The 23,093-nt window shown below is 37.4% G+C and overlaps 1 protein-coding gene and 1 long non-coding RNA gene across 10 annotated transcripts in view; one reads left to right on the top strand and one right to left on the bottom strand.

The window, feature by feature from the left end:
• The window catches only part of PRTFDC1 (phosphoribosyl transferase domain containing 1), a 42,904-nt gene extending 24,840 nt beyond the window's left edge, over positions 1–18,064 (top strand). For 2 of the 4 annotated variants that reach the window (XM_064408009.1, XM_064408018.1), the window contains 5 exons: positions 12,136–12,153; positions 13,586–13,668; positions 14,078–14,124; positions 16,090–16,166; positions 16,807–18,064. In XM_064408009.1, the coding sequence (XP_064264079.1) occupies positions 12,136–12,153; positions 13,586–13,668; positions 14,078–14,124; positions 16,090–16,166; positions 16,807–16,854 (273 nt within the window). In that variant the 3' untranslated portion in view covers positions 16,855–18,064. Of the gene's footprint in view, positions 1–12,135; positions 12,154–13,585; positions 13,669–14,077; positions 14,125–14,778; positions 14,892–16,086; positions 16,167–16,806 lie in introns of all 4 variants that reach the window. The other 2 variants (XR_010355727.1, XM_064408017.1) reach the window with 2 other exon arrangements.
• Positions 1–23,093, bottom strand: part of LOC135293615 (uncharacterized) — an 80,022-nt gene that overhangs the window by 35,017 nt on the left and 21,912 nt on the right. For 5 of the 6 annotated variants that reach the window (XR_010355742.1, XR_010355751.1, XR_010355750.1 and 2 more), the window contains exons 3-5: positions 18,931–19,001; positions 16,575–16,684; positions 5,440–5,511 (exon numbers count right to left, since the gene is read on the bottom strand). This is a non-coding gene — a long non-coding RNA (uncharacterized LOC135293615). Of the gene's footprint in view, positions 1–5,439; positions 5,512–6,465; positions 6,599–16,574; positions 16,685–18,930; positions 19,002–23,093 lie in introns of all 6 variants that reach the window. The other variant, XR_010355746.1, reaches the window with a different exon arrangement.

The following is a 23,093-nucleotide window of genomic DNA, read 5'->3' on the forward strand; positions in this document are numbered from 1 at the left end:
CTTCTGAGATTTTGATGTTGAACTGTCTTTCATTAAGTAATAATACCTGGAACCTCAGCTAGCCTTTAATCTTAGTGAAGAACTAAGGCATGTTTGCTGCCTGTTGGAAAAACAGATTACTGAGTGAACATGCTGGTATATAATAATGTTGGTTTGGGTTTTTTTTCCTGAGAAAGCTTAAAGAAAGCAAAAAATTTTAAAAGCTAATTAGAAAGAGGCTTATAAAGAATAGCTCTTAGTTCTGTTAATAGCTGTTCAGAATAGTATCTCCTCTGTACTTCTCTACAATATGCTTTGGTTTATAAAATTATTATAAGCCTGGCAAAAATGTATAATGATTTAAACCACAAAAAAGTGAAATATTATGAGAGTTGGCATACAGACCCAAACTGCCCAAATTGTTACCTGAAGAAAATCATCCTCCATTTGAAATAATTCTTCTGTGAAGAAGGTCACTGAGGCAAGAATGAAGTTTTCCATGGCACAAATAATTAATTAAGGCACTTGAAGAATGAATCCTGATATAGCTTAATGCTCTAATGCTTTGTAAGCATTTCTATCCAGAAAAAATATAATTTAAAAATCTCTCATTTAATCATGTAAGTAGTGAACGTAAAGTTTCTCAGTATCTGATTTCATAGTAAAGTAGTTAGTTTTCAATTACTTTAAAGATGAAATGCACACTTGTTTGTAATGTTTGTAATGGGGAAAACATTTTGAAAATGGGAGATAATCAATTACTGTTCAGAAATCTGTTTCACAATAAGATGACAATGAAAATGTATGGAGATAAAATGAAAGAACAAATAATATAACCCTGCTTAGTATCAATATTGTAACCATACTGTATCACACTGTAAAAATTCCTAACATATTTTCAACTATTTGTGACATTTGAGCAAAGTAAATTTTAAAGCATCTAGAAACTTCAGTAGGTTCAACTGTACCAGAGTTGTGAGTAGCACTGCCATTTATCTCTTATATTTGTATGCATGTATATTTTGTCTGAAGAGCTTAGGATCTGGTTTTGTTGTGCAAAATCTCCAATGACAGGAATAATTCTGTATACCACTCCATATGTAAAACATGTCCTGTGACCTTTCAAAAAGCTCTTATACCACTTTGACTTGTCTCCTTGCGAATGAGAAAGTCAGATATCATAAAGTTTATCTATTTTTGCAATTAATACTCATTACAGTTGTAAAATATATTTTATGTCAAACTTAGATACATATATACTGTCATATATAGAAATATGCTATTTCTATATAGCATAGAAAGTGAACAAAATAATCATTATTAGTTTTTAAGTTAATAAGAACTTCAAATAGAGACAGAGTAGTTATACAGTTAGTACTATAAAATTATGGAGTCAGTGAATTTCAAAAATTCCGTCAATGCTTATGTTCTATATGAATTCCCTTTGTTCATATTAAGTACATGTTGTTGACAGCCAGTGGTTTTGTCATTTTCAGTATAGTGTAGAAGGTCATAAATAGCCATCAAGAAAAAAGGAAAGTGAGTATTTGTGTTTTCTCTGCACTTTGTTGTGTTAGTTTGAGCACTCCATCCTCACTCTGGTGGTCTCCTAAAATGACTGATCAGCTCATACAAAAAAGAAGTTTCACTCAGAAGATATCTTCCATGCAGCTCTTCTCAATTCCTTCTGGTAGGATTTGGCCTATAAAATCTCCAAACTTTCTTTATATGGTTTGCCTAAATCCATTTATCCACTGTCTACCATTTTCTTCCCCAGCTTGTCATTTGGGAGGATGTTCCAGGAATATAAAGCATTCTCACTTTCTTCTCTTATGCCTCTCATTTCATTCCTATTTTATTGAACCCTTTTCTATGCATGTCATAGGCTCCAGCAACAGTTCTGAAAGCTGTTTCTCTATCCTTCTCCTAAATATGTTAGCATGTCAGTATTTAATAAACCATACATGTGGCAGCAGTCTTACACAATGTTCTATTCTCTAGATTAATATATATTATCCTCACAATTTCAAGTTTGTTTCTCAGAATTCTATTGGTTCTATACTTATTATTCTCTCCATTAGTATTCACTGTGTTGACTAATGTTGTGATTTCTTCCTCTATATGCATTCCTTTCCAGAGTAATACCCATAAATGTGCAGAAACAAGAATGCCATTCTCTTTAGAACATTATGTACAAGAGATGATTTATATAACAATATACAAAATTCACTATACACTTTGGCAATAGTCATGTCCCCCACTCACCTCAGCATGTTACTTTATTCCTATCACACATGCAGCCTTGCCTTCTTCATCTTTTCAAAGGTTGATTTTATGTGTCTTGAAGCATTGCATCTTCAGTACCTCTGCTTAACTGCCAAGTTTAGTCACTTCTGTTGTTCTGCATTTTTTCGTAATTAGATTTGATACTGTCTATTCTTCTGACAGTTGCCACCCTTAATGGTTTTTTTCAAAGCAAAAGACACTAATTTTTCCTTCTCCAAAGTCAATCACCTTTCTTTGCACTTCTTTCTTAGATAATCTGTTCTACTGTTCATCATTATTTTCTTTTGTTGCTCTCGTTGTTTTGGAGAAAGGAAAGTATAAAAAAACCTTTACAGCCTTCCTATCCCATTTTTCACATGGGCTCTGCTCAGCCACTGTCTGCCTGCTTCTACATCTTACCTGTTATTAATCTATTTCACTTCTGTCCAGAAAATCCTCATCCAATTCCAGATGACTGGAAGTCTGTACTTCTTCATGCAAGTGAGAAAATGGAGACATGAGTCATTCCTGAATTACCTCTAGATTAATTTTGGTAGTTTGTTCTACTTTTCATGCACAACAGAAGGATGCTGTGAAGATGGCTGCAAGTGGAACATGAATGGGCCCAGCATTCGACACAATGCTCTCTAAGAGCAAAGCATCAGGTCCTCCTGATGTCACCATTCTGTTAACTCTTGAAGACTCTGAACTTGTTTTACACATTTTAAATAGCTGGAGTTTGTATACATGGACTCTTAACACATTAACCAGTTTACTCCCATCAGCAGCTGCTACTGATGAAATGAAGTGTCTGAGAAAAAAACATTTTTGAGATGTTATATCTGTCCTTCCAAGTATGTCGTAAGATGTGGATGAGTCCAGCAGAAAAGATGAAAATCAGACATATGTGACTTTTTCTAGACCCCTGTAGAAAGTTCCTAGCTAGATGTCTCATTTTACAGAAGCCTTTCATATTATTTTCTGACATTATGATGAAGTGTTAATATCTATGGATTTCATTCCTGTGTGCATAACATAAAATTATTTCACTTCTCATAGGAGTCCTTGTAGATTCCCTTGAACCTCTTCATTGAAACTTGATGCATTCTTATTTAATTTTTATTTGATGGTGATTCTTCAGCTCTATGGCACTGTCATAAAATGTCTTGTTTAACCTCTGGTACCTGAGCTTCCCAAATATTATGCTAAGAAAGCAAGTACTGCATGTGTGATGAGTAAACTGATAATCCATTAAAAATTCAGTTTGAAGAATCACATTATCAATTTATGTAATTCTGATGATATGGAGTACACATGAAAAGGTGTCTTCAGAAAGAATCTAACTGAAAATGCAGACTACTGGATGGAAATTTATCTAAAGTGAATCAAAATACTATATTGTTGCTTTTTATCCCAAATATGCTTTCACTTGTCAAACTGGACAAATAAATGAACTCACCTTTTCTTGACACTGTGTATTCATGCATAATTTGCAAGCTGGTATAACTAACAATATGTTACAAGTACTCCCAAGTAGTTTAAGAATAGTTCTATCCAAGAAAGAGACAGGAAGGAACTCAGGATATCAATGAGGATTTGAAGATAAAAGTATTTCCATCAGTCCAAATTATGCCAATCTTCCCACATTAAGGTTCGTTTTATTCCCTTTGTTTTTTTCCTTTCCATGACAGTTAATTGGCCTGATCACAAACAGGGCTTTGTTTAAAGATTCCTTTCTCTTAAGGCCAAAAAGCATCTTCTGGGTGATTAGAATGAAGAGTCCCAAATGATAATTTCTTCACTACAGTACCTACAGTGTATCTTTAAACAACCAAAGATTTTGATTTAGAGGCTTGATGGAGAAGCCTCCATATATCAGGCATGTTATACCAATAGTCAACTGTCTTCACTGCTAAAATGGTGAACCTAATTTTCTTTTCTGAATTTGAGCAGTTTTTTGTCTTTTACTGTGGCCTTTTTTAATACCTTTGCCTACTGGATTAAGCTGTTTGCCATAGTCAAATTTATATTGCCATATGGTTGCATATTTGCCTATCACGCAGTCATTACTTAAGCTTCTTTTAGATAAACTAATCCAAGGGAAGCCTGCTGTACAGTACTGGCATACTGTAGGATGTAAATGAGACAAGGTTTGAAGGTGGAATTAACAACATGAAATTATTAATAGGCAACTGATCTAGTTGGAAGAAATGAAATTTCAAGCATGCAGATCCTTCTGTTGGTCTGAATAGACTCAGCAAACATCAAGCTAAGTACAGATTGGGAGAAACTCTTAATTTTAACCTAATGTAGTAGTCAGACAATTTGGGATAAGAGAAGCAATTGCCCTACATAATCACCTGCCCTGTGACCAGAGGGGCAGATAAAAATGTTAAGAATTCCTCTGAGCTAAAATAAGAGAGGAAATTATCAGCTGTGGAACACTGATAAATGAGTTGAAGGGCAGCTGCAGAGAAGGATTATAATGTGCTGTAAAGCCACTATTTTATTCAGTCCATGATTTCAAGTGCATACAGCAGTTCTGAATTTTTGTTCCCAGGCTCAGCTGTTGAAGGTATTTTGTGGTCTCTCTCAAGCTGTGGGCTGAAAGGTCAAAGTTCTTTTGTGAAAAATGTTCCCCCACTGGGAAATGGGCTGTTAATTAAATAAAAGCTATTACTTCCTGCTACAAACTTTACTTCACTCTAAGGTATTTTTTTTCAGTTCTCAAATAATTTTTCTTAGTTTTAAGTTCTTTCTGTTATTTTCTTTCTATTAAAGAAAAAAAAAAGGTGTGTATGCTATTCTGCTGATTTTATGTTGAAACATTTAAGGAGAAAATACCCTCTTTATGTACCTACCTGATTTTCTTGCTATACATGTGAGGGCTGAGTTTGTCCTCTTAGCTGTAGTGTTGCATTAAATGCAGTTGTTTATTTGATTATTAAAGTACAGTTTCAGCTTTCAGGGAAATACTCCCTCTTTCTAAATGTGCAACTTAGAATTTTTACCTTGTTAAAATTTCACATTTTATATTAATTCAAAGACACGGTTTTCCTCAAAGTCTTACTCTGTGCTAGCTTGAAAGCACTACTATTCATAGCAATTCTTCCAAACAGCACATAAAATCCAAGTCCAGAAAAAAAATGGTTATTCTTTTCCAGGAAGATGAAAAATAATTTCCATAGCACTTACTGCTGTCAGGCAGACATGCTCTCATTACTCTGCTTGGTCTTGTTAGCTGACATTGTTCCATTTATTACTGACCTGTGGGAAGGTAAACAATAGAAATGTATTGACTCAGTGCCAGAGTAGTTTTCATCTTACGGCAAGTCAGGATTTTTTTATATGTACTGTAAAAACCTGCAGGGTATAAATGTGTGTGGCTTTAAAAAGCAGGAAATAAGAGATTTTCAATTTTTGCATGCTTTCTGTTCATTATTTTAAAAAAATTAACATTCACAGAGAGTTCTCTTTAGCATAAGAGACAAATTCACATTCTACCTGGGGATTAGAAATTATTTCTTCCTTATTTTAAATAGTACTAGTATTGTCAAAAACCTTCTTTTTTCAGATGACCCATGCTCCTATGGGCAATTTTTACTACTGTCTAGAAATTTATATGGAAATGGAAATTTTATTTTTGTGGAGATCAGCTCACACCACAAATATTATTTCTGCTCAGTTCAAATGTTCATGTACAGAGCTGAAAGCTGTGCGTCCCCTGATCACTCAAAACTGGAGAATTTTAAACTTCACAGCACCCCTTTCCAGCCAAAACCACAGAGGACAATTTTAGGGCCAGTGCTCTTTAATGTTTTTATAAAAGGTGTGGACTCATAAATTGAATGTACATTAAGAAAATTTGCTAATGATGCTGAAACAGGAGGGGGTGTGAACTCCCTCAGAGGTAGAGGGGCCTTACAGAGAAATCTGCATAGGCTGGAGAGCTGGGCAATCACCAGTTGTATGAAATTTAACAAGTTTCTCCACCTGGGACAGGGTAATCCCTGTTATATGTAAAGACTGGGGAATGAGGGGATGGAGAGCAGCACCATGGAAAGGGACCTGGGGGTCCTGGTCCATGACAAGCTGAACCTGAGCCAGCAGTGCCCTGGCAGCCAGGAGGGCCAACCCTGTCCTGGGGGCATCAGGCACAGCATGGCCAGCAGGGCAAGGGAGGGGATTGTCCTGCTCTGCTCTGCACTGGGGCTGCCTCACCTCGAGTGCTGGGGTCTGCCACAATGCAGGAAGGACTTCTGATTATCAGAGTGTGTCCAGGACAACCAGGTTGGTGCAAGGGCTCAAGGGCAAGACTTCTGAGGAACAGCTGAGGTCACCTGTGTTGTCCAGCCTGGGGAAGAAGTGAAGGCTGAGGGGTGCCCTCATCACAGCCTACAGCTTCCACAAGATGGGCAGTGCACACAGCTCCCTAGTGACCAGCAACAGGACAGGAGGGAATGGAATGAAGCCATATCAGGGGAAGTTCAGATTGGACAGCTGGAAAAGGTTCTTCACTGAAACTGTGTTCAAGTCACTTGAACAGGCTCCCCAGGGAAGTGGTCGGGGTCTGAAGCCTGTCAGAGTTACAAGAAGCACCTGGTCAATGTCATATGGTTTAGTTTTAGGTAGTCCTGCAAGGAGCAAGGAGTTGACTCCTTGCTCTTTATGACTTCCTTCCAACTTGAGGTGTTTGACTCTATTGCACCAGCCTACCTTCTGCCAGCTACCTGGTAAAAAGCTGTGTAAACACAGAATGAATCACATCCAAATCTATGAGCTCCCAGCCATGCCTCTGATCTATCAGTAATGGAAGCTGATTCTTTTGCAATGTTGATTCTTTTGCAATGACTCAATAGGAAGGTGTTTCATTCTCTGAAGCCAGCATCCCTTTTTATTTGGACTATGTATGAAATCTTTCCAGGACATATTTTAAAAAACTGACTGTACTCTGTCTCACTCTAAGATATATTAGCACCATTATTAGATTTCTGGATGTACTTCAGAGATTGTATTGGTGAACATGGCTCTGCTCAGAAATTAAGCCATCTTTAGTCTAGTCAACATGTCAGTAAATATTCCTATATCCTGTTCTCTGAGTTTCAAAAGTAGACAGAATCCAGAAGGCTGGATTACTTTTCTTTTCATGTGGTTTCCTTCTTTGTAATTGCCTCAAATACATCTGAAAGGACAAAACATTCTTGACCTATGTGGTACAGGAGCTTCAAACACACGTACTTGAGAAGGATCCTTTCTTCAGTGTTCTTTAGCTTCCTATTTGTCCAGCTATCAGTGACTGCTGCAGCACCACAAGCTGATGAATTTTGCCAGTCCCCTGCACACTGGCTCACATGGGGACTTCACAGTGAAGCTGAATAAGGAACTGACCTTTCACAAGGTGCCTTTAGGATGATGGTGACATTACTGACAATGTACTATGACAATTGACATTACTGACAATGTACTAATTTGTTGTATCCATTGCATTCTTCTTTCATCCTCTGCTATCCATCCGATCAAGGATAAGGTAATCTATTTCAACCAGTTTTAGTTGGACATCACTGCTATCTAGTCTCTGACGCTGTGTATCAAAACATTTCTTGGCAGTTTGCAGTGTGCTTCTCCACTACTCTGCTATTCCATCCCTTTTCTGAAATCTTCTATCTGTAGACTGCTCCAACAGTAGAAAGGCAAGGGATAGGCAGCATCACAGTCAGTTTCCCAGCACAGTATTTTGTAGGAGAGGGTTTGTGTACCAGAGGATGGCAAACCACTCTGAATGCCTTTGGTCATAAGCAGCAGTTAGTGACTGAAAAGTATGGAGACTTTAGGCACAGTAACCCTGCATAGTGATAACAGAGATTAAAGTATCACTGAACAGTTAGGATGCCTGCTTACTTATAGTTATGAAATGTTTTCATATCTAAATATTTTTTAGTGGCTTTTCCACTGCAGAGGCCTTACCTACAGCATTTCCCCATAGTACAGAAAATCCTCATCAGTGTTTTGGAAATAATGAGAATGGGCATAATACAAAACAGCATGTGTGTTTTCTGGCCTAGACATCTTATAGAAACTTCCCCAATGTATATGATTTGCAACAGTTGGACTCTTTGACCCTATGGATGAGAGACAGCATTCACTAAAATCCTTCCTTGTTGAGTTAGTCAATAAATATGAGATCTTACACTTCAGCTGAAGTCATGTGCAGGTGACTATCACTCCTATAGCCAGACAAACCTTTCAGGAATGTCTGGATCCACATTAATCCTCTTTCCTTCATATGAGTCATGTGTGATAAGGAGACACATACAAAATTAAATTTCTATTAGAGAGATGTGTTGGAACTCTTGGAAAGCTGTTCTCAAGAAGCAGTTAATTATGCTTCACTGTCAGATGAGATACATTAAAGCACGCTCTCCAGGGACTTTACAAAATTTAGTTCATGATTGAAAAGATGAAATCAGCATTTAATGGTACTCATGCTACCTGGAAAAATACTACAAGATATTGTGATCTTAAGAAATTATTTTAAGAATTTGGCTCAAAGAATGACATGTAATGACAATAAAGGTGAATCTGTGTTTATACAGAAGTAATCTTATGCATAAATGCAAGTGAGGGAAGACTGACTCAGCAGCAGTCCTGGAGACAAAAGGTGGATCACAAGTTGCACATGAGACACCAGTATATTTTTACAAAGGATGTAACTGTTATACTGGGATACATAGAAAGGAGGATTATTTATAAAGCATACAAAGTGGTTCTTTTATTCCTCTTGACACTGGAAAAGACTTTCTGGTTTGGAACACCACAACTGGAGAAGGATTCTGACCAACTGGACTGATTCCAGAGGAGAACAAAAGAGTTATCAGAAAGCTAGGAAATGTAACTTGTGAGAAAACATAAATAAATAGAGGTTGTTTTATATGAAAAAGCGGAAACTGAGGAAATATGTCTTTCAAATATAGAAGAGAAAAGAGAAGAAAACAAAGCTTTTTCCATGTTCTCTTCAAAATAAGTTCAGGCCAAATATCAACAGAAGTTTTCTTATTATATCTTTGCTCTTAGATAATGAGGTATTGAGGCACTTTCCCTGGGGAGATTCTGAAGTACTCATCATGTTCTAGAAGAAGTGAATCAGATATCTTTGAAGGATAATTTAAAATTTCTGCTATAGCCTAACAGAAGATGATCTTTCCTAGTGTCTTCAGACACATTTTCTATCATGTCTATGATTATTTTTTCTCACAGGTTAAAGGAATATAAGGAGTAAGGAATATATAAGGACATACTCCTCCCTATTGGTTAACCCAAATTCCATGGCCAGGGAGGCTGCTGTCCACTCATTCTGTCCAACTTTGTGATTTCCACATGTGAGCATGCAAAAGAATCCCTTGATCCTGACAGAACAGCTGAAGCAACTGTACTAGCAAAGAAACTTATTTGTCTGTCAATTAAATGTCCCAGGACTTTGCTTTTGTCTCAGTCTGTAACTACAATAACAGAGGCACTAATAGATGCTAATGGCCATGACCTGTGTCCCCTGGGGCCTCTGCTGACACCTGTGGGCACAGGAACACCAGCTCAGCCCTGGGCTCCGTCCACACCTGGTCTGTGCCGTGTGGGTACCGACCTCCAGCTCAGCTGCAGCCAGACCTGTGCACTCCTGCCAACACTGACCCAGACCCTGACTCACAGACTGACTTTGTTGGACCTGTCTCAAGCCTGTAGACCTGCCTTGAGATCCGTGGGCTGTGTTTGATCATGGTCACTCTCGCTGAGCCTGGTACTAAAGGGTTCATTTCCATTTTTAGTTCTGGTGAGGTTCTTTCCTTGTCAACTCTTTTGCTCTCTCCTTATATCATATATATGTGTGTATATATATATGTGTGTGTGTGTGTGTGTGTGTGTGTAAACAAATCAATATTTACATATATCACCAGCTGCACAGGTTCCTTGGGGTGGTTAAGCTATTACTCCTGTGCATTGTCTTCAGGTGTCCACTGACCGAATCAAGTAATTTCCTTATGCCTCAGACCCAGGTGTCCTGAGCTAGTTTTCAGAAATGTTTTTCCCACTTATGACTTCATACAGGAAGCCAGATGAGATCCAACTTGGTTTTGGATCCAAATGGTTTCCTTCAAAAATTGTGCTCCTGCACACCTGTCATAAGCTTTTCCTGAACATGGTTTTGGCTCTTCATCTTATCTAGACAACTGATATACTTCCATTCTTTCTTGGAGGGAGAAGTTTCTAGAGGCAGGGTATCTTCAGACTTTTGTTATTAAGAGGCCTTTAACTTTTTGCCTTCACAGGACTAGTGAGATCCAAAGTTGTTTGTGTCAGCAGCTGAGAGGTTGAAAGTCAGGAGTGCCAAGCAGGATAACCACCAGTGAAACCTGTTATGAAAACACCAAAAAGGAGCCTCCCTCCAAGATTAATATACATTCCACCAGAGCTCAGTCTAAATTAGTGGCTTTCTTGAGTGGTATCTCCATTGCTGACATTTGCCCAATTGCTGCCAGGAGTTCCCTCCACTCCTTTACCAAGTGTTTTGCCATTTCAGAAGCATCCAGGTATAATACAGTGTGTGGTAATATGTTTCTGCAGTGCTTAATGCATTAAGTATGCCATGTTTCCCTACCAAGCACTGTGAGTGTTAGGAAGAGCTGCAGTATGAATATAAATATGGATAATCTATATTAATAATTTATGGGTTGAAGATTAAAAATTACTTATGTATCAGTTATTGAAGCTGTTAAAGGTGTGCTGGTTGTGAGCACACTCCTTTCACACACTCCTTCTCCATGTCTTTGAGTCTCTCTTACAACTCTCAGCCTTGGGTTTCTGTTATGGAAAAGGAAGTTAAACAGTCTCCATGTTATGTATGTAGCAAAGCCAACCAGCCTGATAGAAAGGAAGTGGAATGTAAACTAGGCTGGTGGATACTGCATGGATGTGAAACTATGTGGTCCTGAGATTTTGCAGGACACACCGTGCACATCCATGTAAGGTGTATACACTGATGGATAGATAAAGGTATTTGTGAAATAACTTTCCTCTTGCTACTGCAGGTTTCACTTCAGAAAGTAGATCTTCATGTGAGATTGTAAGAGTCCATCCTTTTGATCATGCATATGATCATGCCTACTAATAAATAGATTTTTATTTCTTCTAATAAGGACATTATATCTTATTATTGCTTTTAGTAAAAGAACTGAAGTCTCCTTAGACATTGTAATTCCTAGACAGTGATGAACAATTTCAGCAAAAAGATTCAGCCTGTGTGATGATACTGTCATAAAGCTTGACATCACTGCTCTTGGCTGGGCCACTCCCCTTCTCTTCAAAAAATACTGATTTCAGCAGCAGTATCTCAAGAGAAAGAGGGTGCTTTGCAGTATGAGAGTGGGTTTTACAACTTGGCCTCTAATCCTTTACTGTGAAGTTGCTCGGGTGTGGGTGGAGGGAGGAAGAGCATTTATTTCAGAGAAGGAATATTATTGCTGTATTCTCATAGTGACATTGGAAATAGTATTTTAGTGAACTATAGGGTACACTGCAGTACACAGCTAGAGATGCTGGAATGAAGTGAAGCTCATTCTATTTGGATTTCTTCCACCTAATTTTATTTTCCAAAGCTTCATCCGTTCTTGGACAAAGAGGATAATCTAGACAGAGCTGAATTAAGTTGTGGTCCCTGACTGCAGGGCTTGCTCTTATGACTGGCTCTTTTTCAGGGCACAGAAATGAAACAGGAAACTCCTTGTGTCCTACTGTGTTGTACATATGCACATGGACCAATCTTCATTCCCCTTTTAAAAACATTTGTTTATTTTACTATGTGAATATTATGTAATTGTATTCCTTTTTGTTTGTTTCTTCCAGAATGTTCTAATTGTGGAGGTAAGCTGGGTGCTTATGTCATATTGTACTTGGATAAAGTCACACAGCCAAACCATGATTGGCTGTTCAGTTTCTAAATCCTGTCTGTGTTTACACTTCTCTCGCTGGGAGGTGGTGAAGAGGGAGAAGGGTTGATTTGCTTAATGGCCTCTCAGTCTTTTTGCAATTGCATGACAGATCAAACTACATTGATGTCACTGGTGCTCTGCCTCATGATACCCACGAGTCTTTGTTTCTGCCTCATTTGATTTGTTCTTTCTATGGTTTCATCAACTCCTGTTCTTCAAGTTGTTCTGTTCCTTGGAGAACAGTGAATCAACTGCAGTGATGCCCTGCATTTCTCAGGTGCATGACGTTGAAATAGTGGCCCAGCATATGCTTTACAGCCCCAGGGTTGTTCACAGTCTGGTTGGGAGTATCAGTCATTCCCTCAAGGTCCCCAGCTCCTGCATCCATCTCCCCACCCAGCGGTGTCCCCAGGGGACAGCCCATCACAGAGCTGTTGCTGCTGTAAATCAGCAGTTTTCAGCTGTAGAGGGAAAGAACATGTCACCTCATTGGTGCCACAAATTCTCATATAATTAAGATAGGTGGTTCTCTTTGAAAATGTTGAATAAGCTACTGGGACAGCTAGAGAGCACATTAGGATCTGCCTGGCATATCAGAACCAGTTTGCTTGTGTGGGAAGTAAGCTGGACAATATAATGAACTGTACACTGTTGAAATTTCTTCTCTTAGCAAAGGATAGAAATAAAACCATCAGCCACAGAGATGGTTGGTTACCTGAATAGCTGCTAAGAACTCCAATTTACTCATTCCAGCTGCTTTAACAGAAATTAAAAATGTCCACAGCAAATTTCATATTAAACAGCTGGAAGACAATGACAAGGTGTTGCTAATCCACCCCCAAAATTCAGGATCAACAGCTGTGCTCCACGGTCAGTTTTCTGGCCAGGCACCTATTGATCTTATTGTGATTATACTGGATGTGGCAGCTCTGGAGAAATAATATTTGTACTGTGATTTTTACTGTGTATCTGCTAATACAACAAATAGGGCAGAGTTAGCCCAACATGGAGACATGGTGACATGCTGTGATCTCAGGCATAATATGAAAAGTCTAATAATCCCTGCATCCTTGCAGTGCCCAGTAGAATCAGCTCCAGTCCTGAGTTACATCCCAAGTACTTGCAACATAGCTGTTTTCAAGAGGAAGTGGACAGTCCTTGAACTGATAATTTTATGAATAGAAAGTGCTTGCTTCAAACAGTGTAAGCTCCATTATAGCCTTTTTTGGATGTGGTTTACAATGCACTGGAAAAATAAATCATTTCTACAAAATAAGAATGTGAAACTTCTCAGTCATTGTCCAGATTTCCTCCTTTCAGCCTTCCTTTGTGTTTTACTTACTTTATTTTTCTTGTTTTATAAGGATATTGTTGGAACTGGAAGGACCATGAAGGTTCTGCTTAACAATATAGAAAAATACAAACCAAAAATGATTAAAGTGGCCAGGTGAGTAAAATGATCACAAAACTTAGTAATTAATTAGTCTAGTCCAGCATATTTTCCAGAGCAGATTCCCATTCAGACATCCTGCTTTAACTTGATGCTGCAGTATGAAGGAGAGCTGTGCAGAGGAGCTGCCTGGGTCACTAAGGGGAGGGTGAAGGAAAGGAGGGGAAATGCTTTTGTATTGTTCTGCCTTGGCAATGATCCTCCAGCCATTTCAAGACTGGCACTGATGGACTTGGGAGGGGAATACACCCAGCTCTTCCCTGCAATCAGGATGTTGTCAGGAAGAGAAACAGAACAAGAACAGGGACTCACATGGCTCAGATTTTTGATAAAGGGAATAGTTTTATGTGTGCTATTCAGTTACATATCTAGATTTAAATGGGGTTTATTTTATTTTTAATTACAGTTTGTTGGTGAAAAGAACATCTCGGCCTGATGGGTACAGACCAGATTGTAAGTGTTCTGAAAATCCAATTAATAGTAGAAATTACCACTACTCTGTCACTTGCCTTTCATCACATTCTATGGACTGCTAGAAGCATTATAAAATACCAATTGTCAGTGGGTCTATGGGATGCAATGGAAGGATTTGTGTAATTGTCATTTGGAAAGCCTACCCGACTTAGGTTTTCTGCAGAATACTAACTTTATTGGGAAATTTTGAAAGGGTTTAATTTTATCAATGAAAGGTAAGTGTTTTATCTTCTGTCTCTGACAAAAAATATCCAAGAGAATATCCATTTCTTCTTTTTCCTTCCTCGTTGCATCTCTCTGGAGGAGCTGCAGTCTTCCATCTGAGCATGAAAGGTGTTTTATTGTGACTAAGTATTAACAAGTTTTACATTTTTCAATTCAGAAAAGCACTTCTATTTTTTAAAGTTTTATTGTTCGAAGGGAAAACTGATATTATACTTAAATCCCACCTCCTAAAAAGCAGAAGATAAATTGGGCTTTTTAAACTTTCTCCTGCTGCTCGGTTTGCACCACACCAGCACCACTTCTGTCTAAATTTTTGGTCCTTATAGTGTGTTATGATGAAGCTGTAAATGGAGCTATACTAAGCAATTACCATTTTAGCCTTAATTAGAATAAATGATGTAATAACAGGTATGTGGCTAAATACGAAAAGAATAGATCCATCTAGAAGAGATCTACCAGTATTTGCTACTGAAGAAGTCTCTGGTCAGCTGAGCTGGGGAGGAGGGTAGAAGGAGAGTAGGCAGGGGAGTACCAGGAGGCAGCATGAAGGGCTTTGATTTGGGATGTGGGAGAGAGGGAAAATTTATGAAGCAAAAGTTATTTAAATGTTGGGCATGGCTGTGAGGTTTTAGCCCTGTTATCTGAACTATGGTCCAAACATTTTGTTGTACAACTTTTTACACAGTGGAGTAGTATTTTTAAACATTTAGAATTTAACCCAGTAAAACTAAGGCATATATTTGACTGGATTCACTAATGTTAAACATATAAAAGTGGCAATAAAATTACTTAATGAAGGGTAGCTTTATATTTTTATGTATTAACTTTTGAGTGAAACACATTTTATCTTTGTTTATTCATAGTGTAATGAATTCTATAAAACATCAGAGATCTCTTTTTTAAATCACTGACAGTGGTGTAGCATTTCCTCACTTACCTAAATTCCAAAGTGCACATAACCTTCAATCTTAAATAACTGAATAAATTCCTTACCTGAATACCTGTAGAATTTTTTATGTGGACCTATTTTTGTGTCTGTAAGATTGGGTTTTCCTCTAGCTATTTAGAGAACAATTTGGAAAGAGTCTACCTTGTTTTATGTAGTGCTGATACTGCACAGACCTTCACACTCAGAAAGATGCATGTCTGTGCTTGGCTTCAGGTGTGTGAGCTGTATAACTGCGGTGCACTGCATGCGTTTACTTTGTTAAGCATGTGCTTGAATCTTCATAAAATTGGGGCTTTAATTTAAAAGCATTTTACTTGTTTTGGTAGCATAAAATATGAGATAGACTTTGCTATTCTTAGCAGAAAATATATAGATCTCTGAAAGTTACTTCTGATTTAATATTCCACATTTTTCCATCATTACTATGATATAGGACAGTGATCTTCACACATATACACCAATGGAACTTCCAAATGCAAGCAGAATGTTCCAGCTCTGATTTTGGCTTCCTTCCAAAATGTGCCAGTGATAATTTTATACAAAATCATCCTCTCCTCTCCTCTGACTGTTCACATCCCTTTCACAAGTACTCTGTGACTGGGAACTGGTTATGGGAGTGCTGCTGACCATGATGTCTCAATCAAAAGTAGCATAGCCCCAGCTGACTACATATAAGTAGAGTTTGCTTGTTGAGAATCACACATTAATTTAAGGGCTTATAACTGCCACTGATCTTATATTGATGGTGTTTGTTATTTGTCTCAATACAGATTACGGATTTGAAATTCCAGATCTATTTGTGGTAGGTTATGCCTTAGACTACAATGAGCACTTCAGAGATTTAAACGTAAGTTTCTTATAAAAAAAATTTTTAAAACTCATTGATCTACTTTTTCTATATTTATTTTCATAAATATCCCACAATTTTTCTCATCCTTGGGGCCCTGTGGAGGTGTGTCTTTGACATGGTTGGGATTTGGAATCCTTTCAGTGAGTGCAAAACTCCCTGCAAAACCTCAAATAATCCAAAGGAGTTCTTGCTCAGCACTGTGAACAGTTCCCTACCCCTAAGAGTTCCCTAAATTTCCATCTTCCTTCTTCCTCTCATGAGCCTAGGGCTTCTCAGATCTGCCATTTCCAGTATGTGCAGAGACAGCAGCAAAAGTGAAACACAGGCACAGGTCAGACAGGTGTCTGAATACTATGGTGCCTGTCCCTTTTCTCAGAGAAATGAGGATGGAAAAAAGGTGCAAACCTTTCCTTTGCTTCTTGTGGCACTCCAAGGGGAGCATCTCAAAGCTGGGAATTCCAAGTGGGAAAACTTGCGGTAGCTAGAAAGTGAAATCAGAATTCACTTCCAGATGTCTGGAAAGGAAAGAGTAATCATAAGATCACTAGGTTGGCCAAGCCTAAGTACTTGTGAACAATTAATTAATAATTAATAATGTACTCAACCATACTTTTGCAATCTGTTCTGTTTTTTTCAGCACATATGTGTTATCAATGATCATGGCAAAACAAAATACAGAGTCTGAAGCAGTAACATCCACACCTGAATATTTCTGTGAAGCAGAAATTTGACTACACTCCCTCAAGCATCTCCCAGAAAAGCAATTTAACTGGCTTGTATGTCTTTCAACTCAGTATAATAAGGGCTTTACTCTAGAGATGCTGATGAATATTTACAGAAGTGAGAGGTCTTATCTAAAATGTGAAGCATAGGACTTTTACAGTTACTACCTTTATTAAGTATTAAAATTATCACCTAAGATGCCTTTTGACTAATAACTTGTCTGCCTCAGCTCTCATTGTGAACACATCTTTTCTTTGCTCAGTTCTTCATTCCACCCATTGCAATTCATGTACCTCACTGTGTTGCACAAGATAGTTCAAAAGTGCCATTCTGTGCATGAGAATTATTGTACAAGATTTTATTGACTTCATCATGCGAAATTGAAAGCATTATTTTGACTTAATTCCACAATTCAAAAGTTTCAGTGGAAGTTCTGTGTTGTTTTGCAGTTCATTACCCACTCTTCAAAACAAAATTTTAGCTCTCAGAATGTGCTGAATTAGAGTGCAGGTCCAGAAGAACCTTTGAAAGACACTGTTGATCCAAAATTGGAATATATCATGGTTCTGGTATGTCATGTAGCCATAGATCTGACCTGTTTAATGTGCTGAATTTTAATCAAGACAAACCAATGCCAGGCAGGTTTGAATTTCTGCATGGTATCCCTTTCTTCTCTAGGACACAAACAAATATAAACATTAACTGTGTTCTCCTGAGCTGATATTCTTAACTAAACCTCATTAAGCACAAAAGTTTAATGTTAGTCAGACAATTTTTCAGTTATTGATTTTTGCAACATGTCTAAGTAGAGACTTTTTGTAACCATCTGTCATCTTCAAGAATACACGTCTGACAATGCAGAAGAAGTCTTGTCTAGGAAAAAAAGAAAAAATATATAGGGCAACACAGAAAACCAGTTAATGCATGAGTGTTGTAGACTCTAGACTCCTTCCTTTACAGATGTTTGAAGATGTTTGTGAATTTTATGTACCATATTAACTGTGAAAAGTTTAATTCTGTATTAAATATAAGTGTTCTTAACAACTTCCCATGGGAAACCAATGCAAAGTAAGTAGCTGCGTATCAGTGGCTTTGCTCTGAACTGTGAGAGGCAGATTGTTACTAGCTGCAGATTCCTATAAACTAATAAAAAAAACATTAGGAATACTTATGGCATTGCACAGTTGTTTGTTTTCCTGCTTCGGCATATTTTGAACATCCCATAAAAGCTTTTAAGAAAATATGCATTTACCTGGTAAAATAAACATGGTAAAAAAACTACAGGTATGTATTCTGTCACTGATAAGCTATTGTTATTTGGATGCATGATGTTAAGGGACTGAAAAACATCAAAGAATTGTGGTGATTGCTAGAGAAATGCCTTAGCTCATCTCTACTCCTTTAACTTATATTTCAAAAGAGTTCTGTTGAAAAGCTTTCCCTCAGAGTGAATTTCTTCTGTTTTAGAGAATAATGCATACCCTTACAGACCCTGGAAGAAGCTGCTGAAGAATTTAATCCCTTTTTGTTTGATGAGAGTGTAACGTTTTTCTTAACACTTCTGACTGCTATGGATTTAGCAGTAATGACACATTGCATAGACTGACATGCTTAGACTTAGGCTTAGTCCAAGATATCCATTAGGTTATTTTTTTCCCTCTCTTCTTAAAAAATTACAGTCCAATTCACCTTGCTACAATTATCACTGTTCAGCAACAACAATAAAAATTTAGTGAGTGAGTTAGTGTAAAATTAGTGTGAAAATATGAAGAACTGTAGATACAAATAATTCAGACAGTGTTAAAATTATTTAATTGGAAGACTCAGATTATTAAAATCTACATGCTTAAAAGAAATGACCAGATTTCTAGATATTATGAGAACTGGAATGTTTCTTCAAATTCCATTTCCTCCTGTTATCATATTCTTAACATTGTGAAAAATGACCATACATATTTCATTAGTGAATTTGCATGTGGAATTATTCTGTGAATAAGGGGGGGGTTGTTCTCTTCTAATGTCATATTGAATTTTGTACCTATATGTATCTGAGCGTCTCCAGGTATCTCAGCTGCCATCCACATTACTCTTTGCTTGGAGAACTTCCACCTGAAAAATCAGCTTTCAATTACTTTAACAATCAGACTCTGAAAATCATTAGTGTAACTAAGGGAACAGGCAATCATGTATGTATGACTGATTAATATTGGGTGCTCTTATTGGGTACTCTTTGGTGTGCTCAGAGAACTTATTGTCTCGTGTTTTGGTAATATTGTTGATTCCACTCCTTTAACTAAAAGGCCACTAAATATTTTTTCAGTTGTGGTTGCATGCTATGACCCACAAAACTATGTTTGGGTTTTTTAAATAAGTTCAGTAACATCTGTTACATAAGAGGAGAAGATGTTCTCTAAAATCCATTATTTTCCTTGGACATTGTGTTTATGGGCAGGCTTCCATTTTTATCTCAATTTTTCTTCTTGTGCACTTAACACCAGTATCTTTTCCCCACCTGTTGAATACAAATTAGCATGGACAGTAATTTTCTTTAAAGTGACATAAATACTTATCAGCCATCAGGTTTTAAACTTTATTAATTTATGTCTGATTCCAAAATATCCATAAGTGATTTTACGGAGAGAAGGTCAAACTAGGAAAAATAATTCCTGCACCTTGGTTAACTTAATATGAATTAGGATTTCATGTTGCAAACAATAAATATGGTCTGAATATCTAGTAATTTCTGCCTAAAAAATAGAATTTAAATAGTCTAAAAGGTCTGTAAGATATTTTTTCAATTGAATCAGCTACTGTACTCTTCTAGTTAGAGCTGAACAAAGTAGGAAACAGTGTCTGTTTGATTGATTGACTGATTGATTGCTATTAGTGTTATATTTCTTGACCATGTTATGTTAATCCTTGAAGTGTTATTAAGAAAGTTGTATAATGTAAAATTCCAACATTTCTCCCCAAAATAAAATACTAATTGTATGTGATATTCAGCTGCAGAACAGTCTTGATCGGTGAAAGTCTGAAATCATCAGAGTTTATACACTGTGCATAACAGTTTATACTGTTATGCACAGTTTTATATATTAAAATGCTTCACTTTGAGATGTACTTAGGTCATGAGTCATCACTATTGATGATCTATGTATCTTGATATATATATATATATATAGATGATCTATCTATGATTCTTATATCTATAAGAATCTGTAAGAATAAGATGTATTTAAATACAGATATTTGCAATTCTAAATTATAATATTTCTTTATACTGAAGAAGGCTGAATCTGCTTCTCTGCATGTCTTGCATTTTGATTTGCTCATTTAAGAGAGCAGTGAAAACCCCTATTGTAATTAAACTTGTTATACATGCAAACTGTAATTGATTCTACCATGAAAACTTTAATTTTCAGTTTCAGTTAAAAATCAGAGTCTAAAAGAAAAACATTACAGGGTTGTATAGCAAAAGGCAGAAGGATTCCTTGCCCTTTTGCAAAACCATCATATTGGAGGATGCTTTTTCTTTTACGTTTTAAATGTTTTCCAAAACCTCTCATAATCTAAATGGAAACATTTGCAATGAATTCAGTATCTCAGTGTACTGGGAAAGGTATCCTAAATTCCTCTTCTCCTTACATTGGAGGGAGAAATGTAGATACATAAGTTAATGTAGGTGTGTGTTACCTCAGCTCAGCCTTCCAGGAGTGGCTGTACCCTCCACATGAGTAAGGTGGCTGAGTCAGCCTCCTCCTGTGCTTGTCTCAATGTCCCCATTTGAAACCTTGTAGGTGAGAGAAGCAGGGTGCTTTGGCCATCCTTTCAAAACATTACTATACAGTGGAGGGAAAATAAAAGCTTATATCCTAATTTCATGCACTTTTCACAGTTACTTTTTTAATGCCACATGCCTTCCTCTGGGAAGGCAGCCTTGTACAGCTATCCCAGTACCTGGCTGAAATGTTTGTACCACTAGGGAATGACTGCTGTCCTTGCCAGGGATATTCAAAGCAGTGACAGCACCACAGCAACACTTGGACAGCTAGAAAAGTTTGGTCACAAGCCATAAACTATACTATGGGATTATTTTGTAGTGTTAAAAGGATAATTATTTGTGAAGAAACAGCAATATTATGCACTTATAAATGACCAGAAGGGAAAGACACCTCAAATAAGGAAGGCAATACAGACTGACTGAGGAAAGGTTGTCCTTCATTTTGCAGAAGACACACATGATTTTTTAGAAGGGAAAAAAGGAGACATTAGTTCTGGGTGAGGCTCCATAAGCCCTTTGAAGGCTGTCAGCTGTAGTTTGGATGCTTGTGCTGTTACGCAGAGCTGGCTGACCCTGCCTTCCTTTCTGTCAATAAACCAGTGCTTGGTTTCTTTGTACCTTCACACGGACACATGCGTATCCGCAGCTGAACCTTTCACTGCTGCCAGCAGTTGTTTTGGAACACCAAGGGGTTTCCAAATGCAGAAATTTAGACTCAATTAGTTAAATACTTGCTGTCAAGCCTTGTTCCTTCTGCTGCTGCACGGAGCAATGAGCTACTGACAAACTATTGGAGTCTGCAGTACAGCGATTTATGTCTAATACTAAGTTTTGGATACTGTTCAGAGGATGACCTTTAGTTTGTTTCAGGAGTGGCATGAAAGTTTTCCTCTGTTTTTCCATAGCAGAAAGAGACAGAAATTACTTGTAGTACTGTAGTTCTAGAAGTCTGTCTTCAACCTGCATGATTGGGCCTCTGATAATGGTAAGAAAGGGTTGTTTCTAACCATGACACAAAATTTCATTAAATTAACTGCATGTGTTCAAAAATACATTGTTCCTACTGTTAGTAGAGCTTTGTACATTTATCAGTGCTGTTAAGTCATGAGGTTACACAAGGGACAGCTTTTGCTGGAAGACATATGTTATGCCTTCATAGCTATTGAATTTGCATAGAAAAACATTGGAATTTAGCTAAGATGTTTTGGAAACAATGCCAAAAACCAGTTATCTTGAAGTGCCTTTTCTCAGCAATCTTCTGTTTTCTTAAACTTCTAGAAGTATTAGTCTCTTTTCTTCAGATTTCTTGTCTGCAGTTACACATTGGTTTTATACTCTATTTTATCACAATGTCTTTTTAACAAGTCCTTGACAGTCCTGTGTTTTTTAAGGATATTCACAAATGCCTGTAATTTACCAGGAAACTTCAGCCCTTTTTCTGAAACATTCAAGAGCAGATTTTCAAAAGGTGCATATGCATCCAAGAAAATTGCATAGGATTTCACCCGCTTGGATAGGTGCCTAGCTGCATCCTTCAGTGACCATGTACCTTTGAAAATGTGTTTCTTGCCTAATCTGGAGAGACTGGGAAAATAAGCAGTAACATTGGAATGAAAGCAGGAGGATATCACAACAAAAAGAAGAGGCAAGCACAATCAAGTCATTCTTTCACGTGGGCTTGAATATCTCTTTGTCTTTCTGAATCATGCAAGTGCTTAATTGATTTATTTGTTTGGGTTTTCATGAGAATTATTGTAGTAGTGTTTCTGCCCTTTCTTTGGAAATTTGGAATGCAGTGAGAGTGCTCAAAATTTAGCTTTTGGAAATAATAACTCGGCATAAACATTAGCACAGAGAGACAGAAAACAGATCAGCTACAAAGGAATATTCAACAACAGTGGCAGAAGAGTCAAGGAGAGTGAAAAATGAAGTGTCATTAAAAAACCCCTAAGCCATAGAGTATTGATTGGAATGGATCCACCAGTGGGTGTACAGGCAAGATATTAAAATTGGTTAAATATGACCTGCTGAATGAGTGTGGAGATGGGAGCTTTCTGCTGAGAGCCAGTTTGGTCCTGGGCCCATTTGTGCCATATGGGAAAGAAAACCATAATAAACTGAAATTGTTTATCTTCCTTCAGAAGCATTTCAGATAATAACATGATGCTATTAACTGTGTTCAAGCTTTTAACTACAAACACCCAACTGAAGCTTCCAGTACTATTTTGCCTAAGCTGTAGACATGACAATCTCAGCCCTGTAAAGTCAATCTCAATCTCTCTGTTTTAAATTTAATCAAGTACTAGACACTGATGTTACTCCATTTGTATAGATTCCAGTGTTGTTCCTCACAGCCTGTCTGTCCTATTTTCTGAGATTTTAAGATCTTTTCTTCTCAAGCTTTACCCCTATTCCTTACA

This window comes from Passer domesticus, chromosome 1 (genome assembly GCF_036417665.1).
Source record: "Passer domesticus isolate bPasDom1 chromosome 1, bPasDom1.hap1, whole genome shotgun sequence".
Lineage (NCBI taxonomy): Eukaryota > Metazoa > Chordata > Aves > Passeriformes > Passeridae > Passer > Passer domesticus.